This window comes from Tyto alba, unplaced genomic scaffold (assembly GCF_018691265.1).
Source record: "Tyto alba isolate M040663 unplaced genomic scaffold, T.alba_DEE_v4.0 Super-Scaffold_46, whole genome shotgun sequence".
NCBI classification, from domain to species: Eukaryota; Metazoa; Chordata; class Aves; order Strigiformes; family Tytonidae; genus Tyto; species Tyto alba.
In genome coordinates, this window is record NW_024881322.1 from 14,073,807 (window position 1) to 14,098,275 (window position 24,469).

Sequence of the window (24,469 nt, forward strand, 5' to 3'; positions counted from 1 at the left end):
GTTTTGGGTATCTCTAAATATCTGTTGAGAGAGTATCTGTTTTGCTGATGGTTTTATGTCATCAACAGCTATTCATTTGGAAGGGAAGCCATTTATTCACTCCAGCAGAGTGAGGAGTCATTAAATGATAGTGGCCTTGGTCTGAACTGATCCCAGAGCAATTAGTAGAATTCTGGGTTTGAGGCAAATATCAGAAAGATTGACACCAATCTGTGTATCACTTACACGGGATAGTCCACAGGCATATGGATTCAAGAAGCAACCGACCAGGTTAATGAAACAAGAACCCACTGAGGATCACCAAATACACAGAAAGCAGCTCCAACTCAGAAATGCCCTAATCTAAAGATGGCTGGAGTTTGGATGAATATTAAGGAAGTATCATATGTACTGGCCCTGTTCTTAAGCTCTTCCCAAGCATCAGCACTCAGCCACAGGCAGAGGTAGGATGATGGGCTATAGGGACTTCAGCTTTCAGCCAGTGCTGTTTTTTTGTAAACCGTGGCAATGGCCCTGTAAAAAAATGTAGCATGTTTAGAATGATTTTAAGACTCATTGTAAGAAAAACTGATCTTGGGTGTGTGTTAGTGAGTAAAATTACATGAAGAAAATGTGACAGTCTCTTTATTTGTAAGCTTCTATGCTGTAGCTCTGTTACTGTTATCATTTGTGTAGCTGATGGGATATTTTTTAATAAATTTGGAAAGTACAATTCATTCTGTTTATTTCTGTTCTATATAGATACATTGTGGCATGAATAGATAAATTAGATAGTACGTATTGATTATCCACATAGCTACTCTGTCTCATAAATGCCTCTACAAAATTCTAAGACTCATTCTTCACATTTAATTCCCTTCATAGTGTAATTCACATTGTCTTTGCGTGATGGTTAAATTTCTAATGTGCCAGGTGGGAGTTACATAGAGAAGATATATTTGTCCTTTCATAGAGGTTATACTGCTAATTTTCTTTATTAGTTCTTTTGGAAAAAATCATAAAGAAAATATATGACATTTCAATAGAAAAACACTTTCTCTTTTTTTTTGCCTTTTGACAGAAATTACTGAAGTGGAAAGAAATATTCTTAGACATAGCTTTTCTCAGTCTAGCATATGAAGTACAGTCATATTTCTTACTCTGTGACATATAACTTAGTGCAGGATAATCCCACAGATCTCTCCAACCTCACGGTAATAACTTACAAACTTTTTAGTGTTCTACAAGAAGAATTTCTCCTAGCTAATGGTGAAAGCTATCAACTAAGATTTGGATCTTCAGTTTAATTTATGTCTTTTTCTGTACTTGTTATGTAACATTAACCAGGAGGAATTATTTTTTCTGAATTTCCTAATCTGTATTAAAAGATTAATGAGTAGGGATTTTTTGAAAGCTATTTTAAATTGGTAATGAATTTCTCCTTAGATAGATAAATATCTCCTGCCAAGCACATTTCTTACTCACCTTTATTTTTACTTAGATCCTGAATTTACCTGAAGTTAGTAATGATTCCAGATACAAAACTAATACACTCAGAGTCCAGAACAGAAAAGAACTTATTGACATATTGTCAACCCGGTAAGTTAATTAAAACGGAAGAAATGACATCTAATCTGTTAATACAAATAGTCATGTATAAGAAGCTCTCATCACATGGAAATTTTACTTAACTCTTTTGAGATACTTTATTTTTTAAAAAACAGTATTGAGAACACTTACTGATGTTAAATATACTGCATTTTGCACACAGACTCTATCATGGATTAGCAAGAAGCCAGACCACAGATTTAAGTTTCCAGAAACCATTTTCATTTATTTTTAACGATTAACTTGAATTGCAGTGAAACAATCAGTGCTTTCTGCTTTCCTGGATGAATGTAACTCCTGGAAATAAAATGCTTGGAGCACCATTTGCTTTTGCTGTGACTGAGATTTTAAAGTTTTCAATGAGAGTTGCTGTATCCAAGGGAGTTCTTGATGCTACTCCCTCACTGCTGGTTCTGTATTGTGGTACTCTGTGCCCCAAATTCTTGCTGGGTCAGTCCTTTTGAAATCAAAAGGATATGTGCTTAGTATTCTACATGGGACTCTTCCTATTAAATACTTTAATTAACAATTATTTAAGAGGAAGCTGAGGAACCCTTTATTTGAGAGATTAAAGTAGCTTAGTTACCTTCCTTATTCTGTTTGAGAAGGCCTTATTTCTGTGGCGTGCTCTCCTGTTCAATGTAGAGGATGATAAATTCATATAACACAAGAAGGAAACTAATCCGTGTAAAGCTACCCAAAGGTGGCTTCAGCAACACCTCGTACCTTGGGGCATGAGCGGAAGAGGCAGTATATCTACAGGTGTCAGTGATTCAAGAAATGTCACACTACTGTTTTGGCACTTGGCCTCCTTTTTTGTAAGGAGTATTCCTCCCCTTTTCACTCCATCTGAGGAAAGAGTTTCAGTAGCACACCCCTTCCCCTCCTCTCAACCCCACACAATTTTTGGATATTGAGAACCAGAATCACCTTGCATTGAAGACTGTAGAGAGAGTGATTTTGCTGCTTCCTGTTGCACTTGCACTTTTGTCTGTGTCTTACCTGTACATTTTCAGGTGTCCTGCCCCCAAAGAAATACTGAAGCACCAGATGACTTTGCATTTTCAAGTAATTATGTTACAACTGTTCATGATGAACTTTAGGAACTCATATTTTACTTGCCTTCTTATAACAAATGTATTGTGATAGCACAGATGAACCCACTCTTCCTATAAGCATTAAGCCCTTGAAAGGGAATAGTTATCTTCTGACCTACTTTTGACCTCTTACATTCTTGACACTTCATCTTAGTTTCCAAGTTGGTTATTGTTGACTTATTACTTGGGGTTCATTTCATTTAATATGCCAGTTATCTGATGTACTGTGGTACCTTATGAGAGTGCTGTTTTGCCATTTACAGATCAATTACTTAATAGCTTGTTGCTTGTGGTTAATTTTGAATGTAGGGGTTTTTCTTTAATGGGCAATATCTGAAAAAGAAGATAAAATTGAAGGAACAGTTGTTCTTTGAATGAATCACCAGAATCCTAATTTGTTTTTATATCTGTAACTATTAGTTCATCATATTACCTCATTGCTCTTTCAATTACTGCTTTATATCTTTTTTTGTCAAAGTTTATGTTCTGTTTTATTAGCGTCATTTAGGCTGAATTTCTGTGTAATTTATATGCAAGTATGTGACTGTATACACGCTTTTAGAGCAGACGTTTCCAATAGTATTCTGTTATGTCATAGTATTGTGAATTCATCTGGCATTCAGTTTTAAAACTCTGACTGTAACAAACACCTTTGGCATTCTAATGGAGGTTGAAAATGTTTCCATACACATTCCATGGTAACTTTGCTTTTATTCACTAATGCACAGTTGTTTGTAAAACTATATGTGGTTCATTTTTGAAGTTACTTAGAGAATTAAATGAATAGTTTCTCAGTGCTGAAAAATGTCAACCCTTGAGAAATGAAGGGAAATGACAAAATAGTAATGGCAGAATTTCACTGAAAAATACCTTAATTAAATCACTGATTGCTTGATAGTACTGCAGCTTCCAGCACATGGAAATTATAAACCTAAGGTGCATTAGTTGGAAAGAAACACCTGCAGACCTTCCCATTCACTCACTATATGTACACTGCTTTCCGCCTCACAAAGAATTTGTGGAGACATGAGCCAGAGTAGCTTAGAAGAGTTGTGATTTTCGTGATGTGGATTCTGCTACAGTCACTTTTGTTGAGATAAGCCCCTTCTTTGTGTGGTGGAAGGCAAAAAGGAATATGAAAGTCCTTTAGGGATTTAGTCAGGCCATTCAGCCTTGTCTCATTTTGTTGCTGTGCCAGGCAGGTTGCATACAACTTGAGGCAAAGCAGCTTCTTTCCAGTGATCTTCATAGAACCGTAGAACGGTTTGGGTTGAAAGGGACCTTAAAGATCATCTACTTCCAACCCCCCTACCACGGGCAGGGACGCCTTCTACTCGATCAGGTTGCTCAAAGCCCCTATTACAAATGTTGCAATGGAAAAGTCAGCAAACTTGTTTGGTGCGGCCAGCGATCCTCCTCAGGGGAGGGGATTCTCCCCCTCTGCTCCGCTCTGGGGAGACCCCCCTGCAGTGCTGGGGCCAGCTCGGGGGCCCCCAACAGCAGAAGGACCCGGAGCTGCTCGAGCGGGGCCAGAGGAGGCCACGGAGATGCTGGGGGGGCTGGAGCAGCTCCCCTGGGGGGCCGGGCTGAGAGAGTTGGGGGGGTTCAGCCTGGAGAAGAGAAGGCTCCGGGGAGCCCTTCGAGCGGCCCCCCAGGGCTTAAAGGGGGGACAGGAGAGGTGGGGAGGGACTCTGGATCAGGGGGTGGGGATGGGACGAGAGGTGAAGGTTTTAAACTGAAAGAGGGGAGATTTAGATGAGATCTAAGGCAGAAATCCTTCCCTGTGCGGGGGGTGAGGCGCTGGCCCAGGGTGCCCAGAGCAGCTGTGGCTGCCCCCTCCCTGGAAGGGTTCAAGGCCAGGTTGGACGGGGCTGGGAGCCCCCTGGGCTGGGGGAAGGGGGCCCTGCCCAGGGCAGGGGGGGGCACTGGGGGGGCTTTGAGGTCCCTTCCAACCCAAACCAGTCTGTGGTTCTATGATAGTTATGGTGACTAGAAGCACATGAGAGGAAACATCCAGCTGTGTTTCCTTCCCTTTCTCCCAGCTTCTTTTGCTGCCATTTTCAGTTTATACATCCCTCCTGTTCCACTAAGTCATTGTTATTTTACGCAATTTTTGTATGGCAGACACTTGGTACTCTGCAGTTGCTTGCATATATCCCTGATTTTGCACAGTAGATATATGCATACTTTTTTTCCTAAACTGTTGATGCTGTTATAATCTTATTGAGCTGAGATTCCACCAGAGCCTAGAATAGTCTTCCATTGACCTACCTAACATGTCTCCTTCCTCCTATCTCTCTTGAACAATTTCTAGAGGTATGACTTGCCTTTTCCTATTTTTCTTAATTTTCAAAATGCAATTCCTGTGTAACTTCTGAGCACTTAGTAAGTGCAGGAAGAGGGATTGTTAACCTTCTCCTCTGAAGGAAAAGGATTTCCCAGGTTTTATTTAGGAATAGAAGATGTTCAGACCTACTCAGAGGGTCAAGAACTCCCTGAAGTCTTGAGCATTTAATTCACTGCATGTGTGGAGCTGAAATTTTACAAAACATCTGAACTCAGAATACCAAGGAGACAGTTGATGCCTTTCATTTGCTAGGGTAAACGTTAAGCAATAGAGTCTCTTTGGCCACACTTTTATTCTAGATGTGTGCACAAAGGAGACATTGGTACAATCGGTCAATGTTAAGGAATGCCATTTTTTTAAAAAAAGGCTGTGTCTTGGGAATTCCTGACTCAGATGACCTCTAATTTCGATCAATAATTCTACTCACTGCCTGCAGTAACCGTGCCAGGTTTCAAGGCAGTTAGATAAGCATGGGGATTATATAGCACTTAGAATAAACTGACCTTTAAACAGGAGACTTTTCAGAAAGGTGTGAAATGACCTATTCATCACAGTTGGATGTCCTGAGCTGAGATGAATATGGCTTGAGACATGCCTAGCTTGAAACAACAGCTCTGGGAGGTGTGAATTGTTCCATTCATCGCGGGAAGAATTTTCTCATCCTTTCTTTTCCCTGACAGAAATGAAGAGTGAAGCACATCTGTCCTTAGCTCTTCACCTTAGCTTGCTGTCTGCTTACAACATCTCAACTCCCTCTGCAGGGTACGCATGAAAGAGAGGGGGAGAGCAGGTAGGGGAGGATAAATTCTTATATCCACAGAGATTGTCAGATCTCAATAAAAGGAACTGGAAGGTAGACCACTCTGGAGTAGTATGCTGCTTCCGAGCAACCCAGCTCTCACACTGGGGCAAGAGGAGGGAATTACAGAAACCAGTCCCAGACATCTTGAGAGGGGGGGTTGTTTTTCAGCTGCATCTTCTATGGGGAAATGAGTACAATGCTGCGAGGACCACTTGGTCATAGGATATTAACAGGGAAGAAGAATATAGGCCTATGGGGTATTTTGTACTTGCTTTGCTACTGGTGGTGGTGTCCCTTTCCCATCTCTGGTCCTCTTCCTGCTATGTTTGGTTTTTTATGTCTCTGTCATCTTCCTCCACTTCCTATGGTTCCCTTAGCTTTTTATTTCCTCTTCTCCTGCTGCTGACATTTGCCCATCTACTATGTTTGCTTTACAAAAAAAGGAAGTTTCGGTGCCTTCTTTATCTTCCTCTTTATTTAAGTTACATTTTCCTCAAATGAGAACAAAGCAGACTTCTAACAAAAGCAAATTGCCTCTGAATGCCTTCCTTTCTTGGGTGTGTGCCAAGAGTCAAATTTAAAATGACCCTACCTGGGTGGAGGTCAGGTTCAATGGCTACTACAGAGCCCCTGAGACTCCCAGCTCATGTGAGAACTGACAGACTACAGAGCACTCTGTTTTTTATGTTTCCAGTGGAAACTTCTGGTTTGTGAGTTAGATGTACATCTATCCAAGAGAACCAAGTTTTAATTGTTGCTTCATTCCCTTCCCCTTCCACTTCTACCTTTGCTTCCTCTGGAACAGAATAGTAGCAGGCACCATGTGGATTATTTTGTATTTGTGTATGTATATATGTGTATACATGCATACATATGTGAGAACATGCATATATATCATGTGAGCATGAAATTGGAGATGCATCTGTGCAAAAGCTGGTATAATGCCAGTTTTAAAAGAAGCTGCTTTGAGGAAGGAGACTTAGTCTGTTGACCTTCTTCAAATTAGTCCAGAAGTTGAATGTTAATCCTACCCTGCAACTCAGTAATGTAGACACATTTTAAGACAGTGCAGCTAAGTGGGTACTCCAAGGTACTTTGGGAAATAAACCTGTAAAGGGAACAGAGTGTGTGGGCTTGTATGAGTGCAGGGGGGAAGGGGAATAGCAGACATGCCCTCAGCCTTTAAAGTGGAGCAGCTCATATAATGAAGAACACATAAATTCATCATGATTAGTGCTCCTGCAGCTATAGCTAGATTATTGTAAACTTCAAATCAGAAGCATTAGGACTGGAAACGATTCAGAGTGGAACTTCTATTTCTAGCAGTTTTATTTTAAAGCCCTTAAGAATCTGTGCACCACAGCTGCACGTTGCATATATAAGTGTGAGGGGAAAAGGAATGAGCAGGAAGGAAGCACAGAGGAACCTGATCCCCACTTAATGAGATCGTTGCTAAATTGTTTCCACCTAGTAACAGAAGAGGAGGGCACCTAAAGGGGAAAGTGTATTGTAAAATGTTTAATTTGCCTGATGAGGAGCACTGTTAAATTCACACTTGTTGAGACACACCCAGTCTCTGTAAATCCCCTTTCCCATCCCCACAGTTTCTTCTTCTAAACCAGGAGCCTTGCAGACTGAATTGTTGATAACATTACAGGAATGAGCGCAGGGCTGCTTACTGCTTCAGCAATGCAGGTGTCTGAAGTCTGAAAGATAATTGCCTTCAGTGTGGCACAGCTGGGAAGGTTTACTTTCCCCCATCAACTACGTCACCTTCAGTGCAAAGTTGGTTGAGCTGTGTGGGCCTCAGCCCTCAGACTGCCATGGTTTGCCTTTAAAATACTTTGGTTTGAACTGGTATTAGTTTGGTGACTTCGAGGTGGGCAACAGAGAGCCAAAATGTCTTACGCATCTGATTTTTGGACTGGGTAAGCTAATGTGTATGTTCTCTGTTATCTTCTCACCATTTAATAAACCTCTGAGTATTTCATCCATGTGTGATGTTTAAGATCCTTCCTGAAAGCAAACTTGCTATCTTTTTTTCTGATGATATATATTACTAGCTACAAGACTGCTGAAGTCAAGAGAGAGTTTTTCATTGATTTTTGAGCGAGCTTTTTGACCTGACCCTTGTTAGCTCTTTATTCCCCTTGAGTAGTTAAAAGAAGAACACCAACAAAATCAATATAGCTTTCCATTATTCTCAAGGGGCTTTTATTGATGTGTGGTTACCTAGCTGATTTTCAGTTAATTTGCACCTCCTTTGTCATAACTATGGAAGTTACAGTCCTTTTGCTTACTTGAGAAAAAGAGAGGAAGACTTGGGAAAAGGAGGACATTCCTAATACCCAGAGTGTAAAGTTATCTGAATCCAAAAAGAACTAGTCTGGAACATGCTGCATTTTACTACTCAGGAACCATAAGAAACGCATTATACAATATGGACGTGTTTTCCTCTCTCTGGTATGCTATTTCTTAAAAATCATATATGGTTTTAAAGCTGCATGCAAAACTTTATAAAGGAACATGAATGTTCATTCAATTCTAGCACAAATTCTGCACATAAAGGTGAAGGTTTATCAGTAGTTGTATTAAACTTGTAACAATATTTATAGTATAAAGAAATTTTTAAACAAGTTTCAGAGTGGATCTGTGGTACCTACAACTATCTGGACTGTACTTTATGTAGCTACAACTTACAATCTACTGTATGTGACATCTTTTAAAGTAGCTGACATATCTAACAGCAAAACACATCAGTAATTGCACTTGTTGGATCAAAATGTTGAGCAGTGTTGTTTAAGGGACCAAAATGTTGATCCCAAAGATTTGAAGGGTCTGTTGTGGTTTGTTGAGTGATTAATCAGTAACCAAGAGGAGACTAACTAAACATTAACCCAGAGGTGCTTACAGACTATTGAGTAAATACTATAGTATTCGTTTTGAAAACTCTAATTGTGTATTTACTGTACATTAAGGGCTAATGATCCATTATTTGAATTTTCCAATTTTTTTTCTGACTTTTGTGTGGTGTCTCTCATAGATGCTACTCTAAGAAACTGTACAAACTATTTTTACTAAGTTAATTACCATTAAAGAGATAATTAGCAGCGAAGTGAGAAAATACTGTAGGTATTTGAAAAGAGACTGTTGAACAAACCAATGCGAAACCCATGATGTGAACAGAGGTTGTGCTAGAAAGCACAGGAACGCTGTTGTGGACTTCAGAAAGAATTTTGTGATCGACCACATGTAAAAAACTGTTACTAATCCTAGATGTTGCTGTTCCATCTGTCTTTGGTAGCTGTTGAAATTACTTCTCAAAATTAATTTCCATAACCTTCCTATAGAAAATAAGTTTTCTGCTTCAGTACTACTTCTAAACTTTGTGTGGAATTGGATAGCTTTATCCATTAGAGAAATGTGGATGCCCTCCTACATAGGATGTAGCAATGATTGAAGGTTTCCTGGGAAACAGAAAATGGGATATATGCAAAGAATGCACACAAAGTGTATTCATTCATGCTTTAGAAGTCTTTCTTTCATTGAAAGACAGATTATTAGCTATAAAAAAAGTGCATTAATAATTAACAGGATGAGAAACTTAGTACATTGTAATAGAACTCGGGTATGTTTCTAACTCATTAAAGCCATTTCATCCAATTTGCGCAAGTCAAGCAGGCACTCTTTTTTGCAATTCATGATCCATTCTCCCTTTTTTTTCTTATTAGAATTTGTTAGAAAGCAAAAGGGGATTTTGGTTTTGCTTTTTAAGAAGCAAAATTGCACTTGCAGTTTATATAAGGAAATAAGGCGTAAGCCCTTTTTGATAGTTAATTTTTGTACTTTTGGAGGCTGTTATATTGTGCTGTAATGTTTTTTTGATTAATTTACTGAGTGTATAGTTTAAATTTAGAATTTTTCATTTAACGGTGCCTGCATGCTAGTTTTGTGAATTGAGAAAAAAATATACGTAGTTGGATTGCTTCCCATGAAATAACATTTCAATTAGTTCATCTCATGCTACAGTTTCTATTCTTATAATATTTTTAAGCATGAAATATCTTCAGTGCTTTGGAATCTGATGCCTCATTTCAATATTGCAACTTCAGTAGCTTAATGAGTGCTGTGTAATTCAGTGCAGAGGAGGCTCAGAGTACTGCTTAACATGCTAATAAGACATCATGGAGAATGCCACCTCTTTTAGTGAAGTAAGCCTTCGTACAGGTTTTGCGGTAGAGGTCCTAGCAATGGGTTTGTTTTCCGTTGGGGTACATAACCTTCTTTCTTCAGAGTTGTTTTCAGAAAGAGCCTGCATTCAAGCTTCGTACCACAGACTCATACAGTAAAATGTAAATTCTTTTGAACTTCTAAAATACTGGTAATAATTTTAGAAAGATAAGCTACAGATTTTAAATGATTCCACAAATAAATCACAGATAATTTAAATGGCATTTATGTGATTAAATCTACAGCAGATGGAACATTTTAGAGGGAAAAGGGGCTTATCTGGAAATACATGCAGCCGTAGTGTGAATCACATGGTTGGGCTATTTTGCAGTCACTGAGTATCACTGAGGTTCCATGGACAGATAAAGATTCATTTGCAAGTGTCACGCTTTGGAGTTCAAATGCTGTATGGTCTTGGATGGTTTTTTACTAGCGTAAGTTTGGAAGATGGACCATTGTTTAGCCTTGTACATGTTTCCATCAGTGATTTTATTTATGTATATAACAGTTGCTTTTTTCTCATTGAATGACATAGTAAATTTTTCAGTTAAGGAAATGATACACTAAGTAGGATATGTATAAAAGACAATATCAGAGCATAGAAAAATGTTTTAAAACAGGTGTTAAGGGGAAAAGGATTGGCCAGGCCTTGTAAATTCCTGCTGATAGAGCTTTTCATTTTCAGGAGAGAATTTCAGTCGTTGACTTCTCTTGGAAGTTTTTGTTGAAGGTCTTTACTTGATATTTTGGAGTGCTGAGAATGATACCAATTGATACTTAGCAACCTAAACATTAGCCCCTTACTTTAAGGAAAGCTTATGGTATTTATTTGTGTAAGTGCTACTAAAATTACATTTAGATGGAGGGAATGATACATACAGGTTAGGGAAAAAAAAAAATTCAAAGTTGGTGCAGCTTGTGTAGCTGACATCAGAGAGGTAAACTTGGGCATTTTTCATTCATGCCTTATTTTTGATCAGATTTTGAAACAGTATTTCTCCCTTAATACTGTACAGCAGATATTTCAATATATAAAACACAACCTAATGAATCAAATAGTTGCATGATGTTACTCTCAAAATCTGAATAACAGACCTTTATTGGTAGCGGTGATGCTTTGTTTAGTTTTTAAACAGTTTGCTTAACAATATGCTCTTAATAGGCTCTTTTTACCACAAATAAAGGAAGCTATTCTACATCAGATTTAGGTCAAGAGTTTCAATTTCAAGAGAAAATGCTGTGTGTCTCCTTTGAGGGTGACAGAATGTGGGATTTTACATCTCTGAGTTTAAAGCTTTTAAGAGACCTTTCCAACCACCACAATACATTAATAAGTAAGACTAAGGCAATTGTTGGGTCCATTCAAACCAAGTATTTTTTTGAAACGGAACATCACTTGTTTTCTACAAAATTGTGGTGTGGTGTTTTTTTTTTTTTTTTTTTCTCTTACATAGGAAGGAAAAATCTAAGCAGAAGCTAAAATTTCAGAAATTCATACACCCCATTGAAATTCTGCAAAACTTGCACTCACTTCACTGAATATTGAGTCACTTATAATAATGTTACTGAAGAAGAACGTATGTCTTGGAAATTATTCAGCTTTACCATGACATCAGGAAGTAGCATACTGATTATGCAGATGTAGATAATGGACACTCCCATTGAAAAGAGTTAATTTTCAGACTACCCTTTAAATCCAAAAGTAGTTTGTTTTTTTTTTTTTTTTTTTTTAATCAGGAGGGTATTTATAAACCCCTTATTAAAAAGAAGTACAAGGAACATAACATAGCAGGGCTTCTTCATTACTAATAGATCAAGGGGATGATGATACAAGTATTAAGAATTACAATAACTTCTTAATGATGGTGTTCAGCACATGGTTGTTATGCTGAGTTCCAATCGTCTTATAGATGGCGCTGTCTTTTGTTAGAGATGAGATAGTAGTGGAGGTTGAGGTGTCAGAAAAAGTAGTAGCTGAAAAAAGTTTTCAATTTATAGAAGGAGAGTTAGTGGGCCATGAATCATGAAGCATCTCAGAAGAGAAGCGTCTTAGTTGCTAGGAGAGAACAGCAGTTTTGTTTAAATAGCACCAAAAACTGATGGGAAACAGTTTTTCGTGTGAATCATATTTACACTGTGCAGTGGTTTGAGCCCCTAACCTTAGTAATAGAGGGCTGTGAATAACAAGAATATGCGGATTATGAGAATTGTTGCCAAACAGAGAGTACTGAAGGGAAATACAAATTATCTTCGAGATTAAAATCGTGCTTTCCCAATGGCCACAATTGCTGCGGAAGGAAGTTTAGCTACCTCTCTATAGTTACTGGTTTTTTTCCCTCAGTTTCCTGTTATGTACGTGCTTCCAGGTATGGTCAGCGATAGGATACTAAATGAAAAGGACCCTAGATATGTCCAAGAGTGGCATTATCTTTATGGTTGACTACATCTTTACCATTAAATAACTTTAATATTCAATTAAGTGTGTAATTGAGCAGTGCAATAATCTTATATCTGTTCCATTTAGAAGCGATACTTCATTATGCTTCATTTCTTCAGAAGTGATGCTTCATTTTATAATACATTTTGCACTTTTAAAGCCTTTTATTCTGATTTTTCTGTTTTATTGCTCCTTTCATTTCTACTTGTGTTATTTGATAACTTCACATTTATTCAGAAGGAGTAAAACTTCTGTTTCTGAGGAAGAGCAGTGCAGAACTCGTGCATTTTCCTACTTATTTAGAGTGCAAAATGCACTGAGTATCAGGATTTATTCCCTCAAAGCTTGGGGAAGTTGTTCTTGCACAGGGAGAAAGACATTAACTGTGAAGCTTGGCTCCATACCCATGCCATATACTGAATATAACTGTAACTTGTCATCGTCACTAGTTCTTTTTCTTTAGACTAAAAGTAGCATGAAACACTTTGCAGCCAATCTCTGCACATGTATAAAAAGAAGTTTACAAAGTTTGACTTCATACTGATTTAGGGGATTTTGTGCTTTTGGGCTATGTCTCTATGAAATTTCTGTCAGAAACTTGGAGGGTTTTTTTTGCATAATAACTTGCTAGAAGTAAAGCTGAATATTACTGACATTGTTCCAAATAACACTTAGGGAACTCTGAACTGGCGAGCTACAGAATGCCAGTTAAATTGAGTAACCCTTACCAAGTTTTCTATTAATTTAATTTCCATCAGGTCTTTAAATCACAACTTATTTGTTTTCAGTGTTGTACAGACCGTGAAGTAGATCTTTCCTTTCTAATAATCTGGTAGACTTCCGTGTTGCTTGCCTTCATGAAATCTAAGATACTATCTCCAAACAAGTTCACCTTTGAATCAGAATCTGAGGCGGCTGCAGAAAATACCACCTCTCTCTGACTGGTATTGCCTCAGGAGTGTGGTTTCTTCATGTATGTAACTCTGCTGGGCAGACGAGGAAAGAAAAAGTATCTAGGAAAAGAGGGAAAATAAGTGTTGCTACCAGTTGTGGACTTGAATGCTGAGAAAGAAATAAACTGAGCTTTTTGTATGTGATAGAAGGACATGGAGCTCTGTGTTCACCAGCGTAGGCACAGTGTACATGTGCTGAACCGGATGCCCTTAGGATAGAGTATACAATCACGGAACAAATGAATATGTAATCAGTGTTGTTATCTGACCAAAAAATGTGGCTGCGAATATTGACGTATGTTTTGGATGTAATGGAGGCAAAACACTGTGGTGCTTTACATCAGCTTTTAGTGAGCGGTGTCGTATGTTAGACTCGTACCCACATTGTATCTATCTTTTTGTTGTTATGTACATAAAAGAAAACAAATGTGAAGCACATTAGTGTAATTAAGGTCTGGAGGAACCCCACTGATCCTTATTTGAAACTGCTGATAAATTTAGCTTTACATCATTGTTGGATTGCTTCAGATGATCAGATAGAAACAGAAGTCAGTTTGTCTGTGTTCTTTCCCCTATGTCTTTGGGTTTTGCATTTCTGAAGAACACGTGTAGTACATTTTTGTTATGTTATTCGCTGCCTGGGAAGAAATCGGTGGGGAAGAATATGGAAGCAGTGAGGGAGGGAGGAGGCATGCTATATGTTTTTCAGAATCTGAAAGCATGGAGCTGAAACCATATGCTTCTTATTTGCTCTTAGGTTTTCAGAAAAAGCAACGATCGAATGGTTGCAGCTCTTTGAAGGTAGCGGGGTTCCATATGGCCCAATCAACAATATACAGCAAGTATTCTCGGATCCTCAGGTTGGTTCTCACCGAGTCTTTTCTATACATTAATACATGTGTTTTACAAATGCTGAGTAAGGATCACTTTTCCTGCCACTGGGACCTGATTTCAGCTACTTTAAAATGGGATTTGAGAGTTATATGGTGGATTGAATTTAAGCCAATAATATGGCATAATAAGAAATAAATGCATATCCTTAAATGAATTATATGCTTGGGAACACAATTTTTGCCCTAATGCATTAAACTATAGATATTCTGTGTCTTATATGGAGGCTGTCTACCAAAAATGGCTGGTAAAACAAGAGAAAGAAACTGTAATATATTATGTAATTGCATTTTGTTATATAAATATGCAGAAAAGCACCCTTCTTGCTGTCCACAAGCAGCCGATTTTCTGTATGGAATTTGAAATAAAAGGGCAACGTTTTGAATGGAAACAGAAAAATGAAGCACAGAAGTCATGTGCAGGAAAATTTTAACCTTTTCTTGGCCTGGTGGTTTCCCTGGCTGAGAAGGCTTCAGCTTTTTATTTATTTAATTTATGTCTTGGTAATTGCGTCTATAATTATAAACACTGTTTTTACTTTTGAGTATCTGTAGTTATATTACCTGCATATTCCTTGATCCGTACCCTTCTTCTCACCCTCTGGCTTATTATGGGTTAAAGGGCCCAACAGAAACAGAGTTATACTGTATTGAATAGTGGAACAGAGTATTTTATGACTGATCTGTTGTGTGATGTATTTCCCTTAAATTAATTTCTAATAATGAGAGTTACCAGAAAAATGACTGCCCATTGGAGGAAAAAAAAGCACCCGATTTCGTACGTGTCCATGTCTACTGTCAAGAAGTGTTTGACAGGATTGTATATATGATTGTAGTTTTGGGGAAAGAAGACCAGGCAAAACAATCGCTACCATGAGGAAATATGTTTATAATAAATATGTTTGTTATAAATATGTTTATGATACTTTTAGAGGAATAAGACAGTATTTGTTAGGCAATTGCAAGGAAAGAAGGTTTTTCTCTTAAATAAATACACTCCTTCTCCTTAAAATGATGTAGTACCATGCTGTAAAGTGTGCATGGGCCAAATTTTTCACTTCATAACTTTCACAGGGATTACAGTTGGGCTTTGAAAAACATACAGCAAGAGTATTTTACTCAGAACATGGTTGACTTGGCTGTACTTGGGGCAATATTGGAAAAATAGTCTTTGCTTTTCTTTCAATGCTGTGTATTTTAAGAAGTTCCGCCCACTCTGTCAGAGACAGCTTTTAAAATCATACTATGTCATAGGATGGCCGTTACCTCCTAAATTGACAAGAGGTTAGCTTGGTTATCCTGCTCTTGTTAGAATTCACCTAAATATTATTTATGTATTTAAGTGATCCATACCACCATGTGGCAGGTTTTTCAAAATATTTTCCTGTAAAGGGGCATAATGATCTCTCTTCTTCCTCATGAAACTCCTTGAAAGCGTTGTCTTTTCTACACCCTCCTCTGATATAAGTGGCCTTCAGACACTGTGTTCTTATTACTATTGGAAATGAAATGTCAGTATTTGTGGCAATGTTGCATGTTATAAATTTGTTTAATTTCTGGTGCTGACCTCCTCCTCAAGCATTTTCTCACAGTTCTGTTCAAAGGGAGAGGAAAAAAAAGATTGCAGTTCTTTCCCCTTCTTTCTTGAAATCTGGAAAAGTGTTGATATTTTAAGGCATTACTCTTATGGCAAGATATTTACTTTACATGACATATAAAATTAAGCTCCCCACTCCACCTTTATTAATCTGAGAGACCATCCAGCAGACCAGCAGCTCGGAGAGTAGCATACTCAACCTCTTAAGTATATTTTTCTAATTTCTACGCCAATTTTTATTTTGATGGTGAAGACTTCAGACCTTCCCAGGTGGCTTCTGAACTGTAGTTTTTGCCGTTGTTCCTTGCCCAGTCTCCCTCCACTTGTTCATCTTTCTGCTGCTGGATAGGCAGCATGTGTCTGAGATAAACACACGTGCTTGTGTATAGCTTTGCTCTTTCATAAGCCAGTCTGAAATTTTGGTTTCTGAAGCCTCAGAAAGCATGACAGTGCCCCGAGGCTATGTCTTAAGACTGGGGTAGATGTCTAACACCACCTAAGAATCTGTAATCCAGGTATCCTTTGCATGATGAAATTCCTGTTAGAACAGGGAAAAAGCAGCACCCACCAAGGAAATACGCATGAGAAAAATCTTGCTGTGATTACAGTAAAGCTGAACCCAGTCATGAAATATGAGAACTTTGTAATTCTTTAGTCTACCATTATAATACGGTGAGTTCTTTCAGGCTCAGTTTAGATCAGAAAATACATTTCTAGGAAACGTGTCACTCGGCTTGCATTTAAGCGCCTTACTTACTAATACTGTATTACAGCATGTGCAGCGTGACGTAAAATGAAAAAGTTGATCATAGTGCAGTAATCTGCTTTTCATATTCATTTGCTTTCAACCATTGCAAAAACATCAAACCCGGTGATGATTCAACATACTCTAAGCTACCTCTGGTAGGTAACAGTTCGGTTTTGCTAACCTCTTCCATTTTGGGCGTTACCAGCGGAATTGGAGCTAAACACAGTTCCGTTTTTAAGCTTCATTTTACTGCCATCGTCTTCTTATTTGCTGTCTGGATTTCGATGCCCCAAACGCAGCCATCGTTTGCTGTGAGTGCAGTCTCTCCCCATTACTGACCGAGACCTGCTGCACGGACCTCAGGACCATGGAAGCGTGTGCCAGCTCGGCTGGCGGTAACGCTGCCGAGGGTGGCTGGGCTGGTACCGCCGGGGCAAGGGACTGCAGTGACGCAAGGGAGGAATGGAAGCAAGTCTGAGGAGATAGGAAGGGTGACTCGAGGAGATGAGATGAGATGAGCGCAATAGTCTAACGGAACTTAATCAGCTATTGGTGGGTTGCGTTTTCAAGTTTTGTTTTATTTTAACTAAAAGGACCTCAGAACTCTGAAGGCCAAGCGCGGTGTGTATAACTTCTGCTCCAAACTGAGATAAAACAAGACGTTTTTGATCCCAGGACATTCTGTTAATATCATTAACAGCTTCAATCATACTCCAAGTGAGCTGCCAAAAAACATGAAATTTTTTACTAAGTTGGAGTGCCAGGTGATACTGTTTTTTCCACGAATGGAGTGAAAAGACCACTTTTCCCACTGATTATAATCTTTTATTCGTTTGTGAAGTTAAAATGAATACCACAGGCGTTTGTACTGCTAAGTCAATCAGTTTGTGGATAGAAGTGTGTGTGTGCTTGTGCATGTATGGATGAAAAGGCTGAGAGAAAGAGTTGCAGATTCGCTAGTTAAGGGAACAATTTCCTTAAAAATGAGAGGGAGGAAAGTATGTTTGTAAAAGTTCTTACAGACTCTTAATAGTACAGTATAGACTATTTTAATGAAGCTTTTTATAGTCAAACTTTTTCAAGCTATTTTTTAAAAATGTGTTCTTTTAACCAGGCCAAGATAGTACAAACATTAAAGGAATTCTTAAAACGTTTTAAAAAACTTACTGGTGACCTCAGTATGGTCCCATTTAACATACCCTGGGGAACATGTGTAAGAAATACAATGTGGTTTGAGGTTTTCCAAACAAAACAAACTTAAAAGAGAATACCATTTTTAATAGAAACTATTCAAATTCTCCCAAAAGATAAAGCAAAACAAAAACAGGTACGCACTGTACTGCAGCTAAGTATGAAAGAACAAAGATCTTTGCTGGTTAAATTGAGGGGACTGAATTTTTTTTCTGCTTTCTTGCCGTCCCCTTTTTCGCAATGTAATTCTTCATAATTCTTTTACAGTGTTATTACTTTAATTAAATGGCTGACATATATAAGAAGCAGCAAAACAACCCAGAAAATATTATTGGCAGTTCAATGAATTGTTTGTTATCTGGTGTTTTACCAGATTAAATCCATTCATGTTGATGAGCTTCACTGTATGAATGTTGCCAGCTGAAAATAAAAATGGAAGCCATGCAGTGGTACTCCTCCCCCTCCCCCCCCCCCCGCGCCCCCCCAACAGATACAGTCATACCACACAAGTTGAATACATCAGGTGTAAGACATCACCCTGATGCATCACTTCTGAGAAATATGGGGAGGGAAATATCGGAGCTGAAATATCACAGCTGGCCCTGATTTCAGCTCCTGCCAAACACCTGCAGACTCTAAAAGGATACCAAAACAAAACTCCACCCTGTGGCAAGAGGCCATCCCTTAACAACCCTTCCCTGACTTTGCATCACTATAAAAATTAATTTAACATTTTTTACAGAAACCTTAGTCTTCCTGTCCCAGAAGGCCATTACAGTTCCTTTAGCCATTTTTCTGAATATGCCTCAGAAAAAAAAACTGCAGTAAATTGACTATTGAAATATCTGATAGCTGGAAATTATCTGATGTTTTAAGTTTATTATTTGTGGAAAGTTATGAAGGTGGTAGGTTTTTTATTTACTTCCAGATTGTCTCTTATTTTGGAAGTCACTTAATTTGAGCAAAAATGTCCTAGCATCTGGTAAAAGCTTCTAAAGTCAGTGTTGTGAACACACAGAACAGCAAAAGGTGTAAAGCGTGGTGATGTTTTTTGGTTTTATTTTGTTTGTTTGGTTTTGTTGTGTGTTTGTTTTTTTTTTTTTTTTTTTTAAATTGTTGTTAGCTTGGGTTTTTTGCTTTGCTTTTTTTTTTTTTTTTTTTTTAAAAAAATATGACCATATTTTAATTGTTCTTCTTTGTTGAAATAGACTTTTGTGGCCCCCTGAGGGCTGTCCCAAATCGAATGAAATTATATTCATACCCATAATACTGGAGGGAGGTTTTTTTACATATAGAAGTTTCTGCAACCAAAAAGCGGTTGACGAAGACCTGAGGTAATACAGTGTGTCTGGAAGTAATTCCTAACAGACAAGAGAAAGAAGAATTAAATTTTGCATGTGTCTATTAAGTAAATACTAAAGCTGGTTGGAAATTTTCCAGCAGAATGTTCTTACATTTAAAAATGCCAGTTCATGGAAAGTGAAACATCCACACGTAGGTGTCTAAAATTAAATTCTATTTGAAAGAGAAATTCAGCTCTATTCCTGCTTGTCTTGCTAGTTGAAAATGTGCACTGCCTAGCTTTGATTTGGTGTTTCAAGCCAACTTTTTAAATTTTATGCAATGAAAAAACCCACACAACCAATTATACCCAGCTTTTTAATTTTGTCAAAAGTAGCTCTTTTATACTAAATTACAAATGTTTTCAAGATTTTGGTCTGTGGGAAATTTAGGGAAGTAGATTCTGTTCTAAAGTGGGAAGCATTAAGGAATGGAACATAGTTTGAAGAAGTGAAATGGAAAATCCAAATCTGTTTGTAGTATGTGATTCCCACATACACACACTTACGCAGGCTTTATGTGTGTTATGAGATAGCCCTTCCTATAACATCTGGATATAGAACTAAAAATGAGACATCATTTGTATTTGGGTATGAGGAATATTGTAATAGGAAGTGGTTTTTAAATTTTGTCTGTGGTGAAATGCGGTCTATGGCTACGCTGTTTTTTTGTGTGGCCTGCCTATCTTACAGTGACTAGCAGAGAGCTTGTAGTGTAGAAGTCTTGAAATATGATGGGGTCCTAAATGAAACTGTGTTTATATTAATGATAAGCTTTGTTTTTACACACATTTAATATACATCTATTGTCTAGACAAGAAAAACAATGATAAAGGTCATAGTTCAACACTTTCTATTATGAGGTTTTGTTTTCACTTGCCTATAACTCTGCAGAGTTTGAACTGAAATTTCTAGTGCCGGTTGTCTGCTTAAGTCTGAAGTATGTTTCGAAACACTTCCAATAAAACGATCCACTCGTGTCTGATAACAAGTTTCAAGAAATCTAGTGTCTGCTACATCAGAGCTTTCTTCTGACTGTTTTTTGCCTGGGAGCTCTGCTGCTCCTTTTAGCCAATTATCTCTTTCTCAGAGAGACTTGGGCAGAAAGTTGACTGCAGTGTCATAGATGTGCTCTTTAGCTGTCCCGTGTTTTGAAGGGCGGGGGAGAGAAGCTGCCTATGAATAGAGAGGAATGGAGCTCTAGACAGAATATGCAAAAGATATGTTGCCCACATATTCTCGTCCTTTGTGTTTTGTGAGCTCAAAGGTGTCAGAGACCTAGATTAGAAATTTTGTAGATGAAATGGTTAGGCTTTTTCAATGCCTGAATTTTGATTTATAGAAATGTCACAATAAATAGCAACACAAACGTGAGAAAATTCACCAGTAACTTTATTCACTGTAGAAGAACCTCTAATTCATAAACACTGTGATATTTTTAAATCAGGTAACATCTTTCTGCTGTATTCTCTTTCTGAAGCGTGCAGGATCAACTTCACTGTTCAGTAGGAGACCATTTAGTCTGCCTTGTGAACTAGGTTGTCTTCTGTCAGATTCTTAATTCATTTGATTCAGAAGATGAAAAGTAGTGAAAGAGGTAAGAGGTTGCAGAAATATGGCTTCCTTTTTATAGCAGTTGAATGCCAGACAGGAATCTCCTCTTGCATCTGTCACACAGTTCACACGTGGTTCAGGTAAGTCACTTCAATCAAAATGTTAAAGGGTGGTCAATAAACTTGCCTCAGACTTTTAGCGCCTGCCTTGTGATGCCCTATGCTAAATATGAAGCAGCCCTGAGTTCTCATGGATGTAAATGAAACTGCTTAAAGTATTCTTTGGTCATTTAAAAACATAACAGTGTTGAAAATGCTGAAAAACCTAACGTAGTGGTTTTATCCTTAGTTTTCTCTGTACTTTGGTTTCTTAGCCATGAAATTGGGACTCATCAAAAAAGCAGTGTTGTAAAGACACAGTAGTTATACTTCTGGAAAGTATAGCTTCTAATGTGAGAACAGCAGAGAAATAACCCTTTTGGAAGTTATTTTTTTCATGGTGTGATTTGAGTGATGCGTATTAAAATAAGACCTGGAGCTACACCTTATGAGAAGTAAGCCCACTTTTGAGTATCTTTTTTACTTCCCTGAATGAAGGAGCCTGACAGGGAAAAAGTTGAGCATGCCCAGATTGTACTGTATTTCTTTTGGGCAAGCAAGGAAATGATTCTTAGTAGCAGCATTTTTAAAGTTCTCTTTTAATTTCTTATGAATGTGTACATATATGAATGGTACGTCTCTAGCTAGTACTATTTATATATGCATTCCATTGAGAAAAGTTAACATATGTAATTGTTGGTTATGGAGAATATTAAGTTCTCAAAAACATCTCATTAGAGGTCCGTTCTCATAAAAGACTAACTTGTGTTTAAAAATGTCATGGCCTTTCAAAGGTATGAAGAGTTACATAGCCTTTTTGGACATTCCCTTCTAGAAGGTGACGGGGGATAAAAAAGCCATGCTCAAGTTTTGAAGCAGAGAGCCCATTTTTGAAACCTGACAGTTTTTGTTAGGCCTCAGCGTTAGGAGTCTGTAACGCATGTCCCTTGTACCTCAAATTCTTGGGTTAGTTTCTGTTGCAGGAGTTACACAGTGGTCTCCTAACCTTGTAGCTCATCAGAGTGACATCAGTTGGTTTCAAAGAATCTGTATTTGGCACCTTGCACTCCCAGAGTATGCTTGGAATAAGGCCATCCAACTTTAAGACATACTGAGCTAGATGATGTGCAACTTCTTAGAAATCTCTCAGGCAGTGAGCCCAGCTCTCACTTTTGTTCATATAAAATGTGTACCTGTGGGGTTGAGAGTTTTTAATTAACCTAGTTGCATTTATCTGAAGTTTGATGAGTGTCAAGTCTATTGTATGTATGGGTAAGGGGGAAATACATTTATATGTTTATCTCATCAAGTCTCACAGCCTGAAGAGAGGTTTCTATCTTGAAGCAATTGACTGAATTGATTCTTTAGAAGTTGTGGATTTTTTTGTGTGTGTTTTTTTTTGTTTGTTTGTTTGTTTGTTTGTTTTTGTTTTTTTATATCTGAGCATTCACTGAATCATTGTCACAAAGTAATGGTCAGTTAAAGAAACTATTCTTTGCTTTCTCAACAGTCTGTAAATTGTGATGTTATCTCTGCCTGTTGGTCACCCAACTCACAAGACTGTAACAAATGAAGTAAGAAAACACCATTTTTTTTTAATATTTTTCTTCAGTAGATGTGGATTTGTTTACTAAGCTAAAGTTATAGGACAATCAATAATAAACAGTGGGATTTTAGACATGCTTCAATCTATGGAGTATTTTGGAGTGGCCTCCAAAAAAGGGCCACTTCTAAAATTTCCTACTGTATTTTTGTGTTTTCAAAATTAATTGCTACCTTGTCTTCTTGGAGTTCATATGAAGATAGCCTGGATATTTTTTTTTTTTTTTTCTTTTTTGGAGACCATAAGGGATATATTTTGTCATAGGTCTTCATTTGTAATCAATATAAGTGGAGCTCTGTAGTGTGAGTTATATTTTGTAGGCATGAAAATACTAATGATATTCTGGAGAATAAGTATTTGGCATTTTGCACTGCAGAATCTCTCATGTAGTAGCTACAGATGACGATATATGTATTCCAGCAAAGGAGAAAATAAAATGTAAAATCCAACAATGACAAAAAAAAAAGTGCAGAAACTGTGCAGATCATGCTTTAGCTGTCATTTGATATTCAGCTGCTTTTTTTGAGCGCTCAACTTAACTTAAAAATCTTAGCTCAAGCCATGACCCTAGGCCGTCATCCTGAAATGACGAGATTTCCCACTCTCTTCAGCCTAAGTTCATTTTGGAGTCCCACTCACTGCAGAGAAAAAAAAATCATGTTTTCAGATCAGATGCTGACATGTTCACTTTGCATTGTACTTATGCAATAACATTTTAAAAAATATACTGTTTTAGTTTTATGCCTCTTACTAACAAGGAGGAATATTTGGGCCATGAAAAGGCAAGTATGTAGGCTGAGTAGGAGTGGGTATTTGAAGATTTAGATTTCCAACCACCACAAAAAGGCATTAATTAGTCAGGCAAGCTTTCTCTGTCATTGCCATTTGCCTTCTCATCTCTGACTGGTTTCATGTAGGTTTCTGCTATGATTCAAGTAGACAGTTTGTAACGAAGCAGGAATTATTTCCTCACTCCGCGTGGTCACTGAGGCCAGGAGCATTACCATTGTTTTAAAGAACTCATCCTAAGCTTAAAACTGGCTACAGCATTCACATGTCAACACTCTGAGCAGCCAGCCACATGTTGAAATTTTCTTCACACAATTTCAGCTGGCTACTTAGCAACCATAGCATTTAATTATAACAATTTAAATAAAAAGGTGTGTAGTTTTGTCATATAAGTTTTAGGGGTAAAACTTTTGAATTACATGTAAATCTTGGTTAATGTTGGTGATCTCAGGTATAGTTCCGAATTTTTTTGCAGTCCTGAAAACCATTTAGCTGTATTGTTAATGACAACAAAAAGAAAAAACCCTGCAAAAAACAAGCCAAATTTTGATCAGGCTTACAGACAGGCCTTTGGGATGACCCAAATGAATTTTAATTATCTAGAATGACACCTGAAACACTTCATAGCTCACAGAAGAGAAAAATGTATTTCTGTTTTTATGCATGCTTGTAGTGGTCTATTAAAACAAACATTTCTGTAATGAGTGACCTCACTGTGAAGTTAGTGCATTGAAGATGATTGATGGTGGTGTTAAATATGGAGATCCTGGCTGACATGTGAGAAAAGACAAAGAGAATTCAGGAATTTTGAGCCAAGTTTAGGAATGGCATGAGAAAGACAGAAGGCTAAATTGAGATGCCAAGCAGACAGTATTTACACTGTGTATCTCAGTTTAATTTCTAAGAAAAAAAACAAGAAGAAAAGAGCCTTTTTTAAAAACAAACAAAACCCCCTCCTTGCAGTTCTTCCCTGCTGTTTCGATATGAATGTTGCAAATGTTGTATTCATCATCCATGATGAACTGTATGTATTGGCAATGCGGTTGACAGATGGATGTGGGAATTTCAGGAGCCGGGCTATGGCTCCTAACAACCTGTGAGGGCCAGTTTGAGGGGTTGCTGTTACCATGAGCTGGGTTTTGGGAAGAAGGTTCTTCCAAATGTAGTCTAGTGCTGCCTTGGCATGGAGCAGGCAACTGGAATGCA

General features: G+C 37.8%; 1 protein-coding gene across 8 annotated transcripts in view; it reads left to right on the top strand.

The window, feature by feature from the left end:
* SUGCT (succinyl-CoA:glutarate-CoA transferase) overlaps positions 1-24,469 on the top strand; it is a 332,431-nt gene that overhangs the window by 131,316 nt on the left and 176,646 nt on the right. For all 8 annotated transcript variants that reach the window (XR_006166817.1, XM_042806312.1, XM_042806311.1 and 5 more), the window contains 2 exons: positions 1,481-1,578; positions 14,211-14,313. Coding sequence is in view for 7 of the 8 variants with exons in the window: in XM_042806312.1 (XP_042662246.1) it covers positions 1,481-1,578; positions 14,211-14,313 (201 nt within the window). In the remaining variant the exon portion in view is untranslated. The remainder of the gene's footprint in view (positions 1-1,480; positions 1,579-14,210; positions 14,314-24,469) is intronic.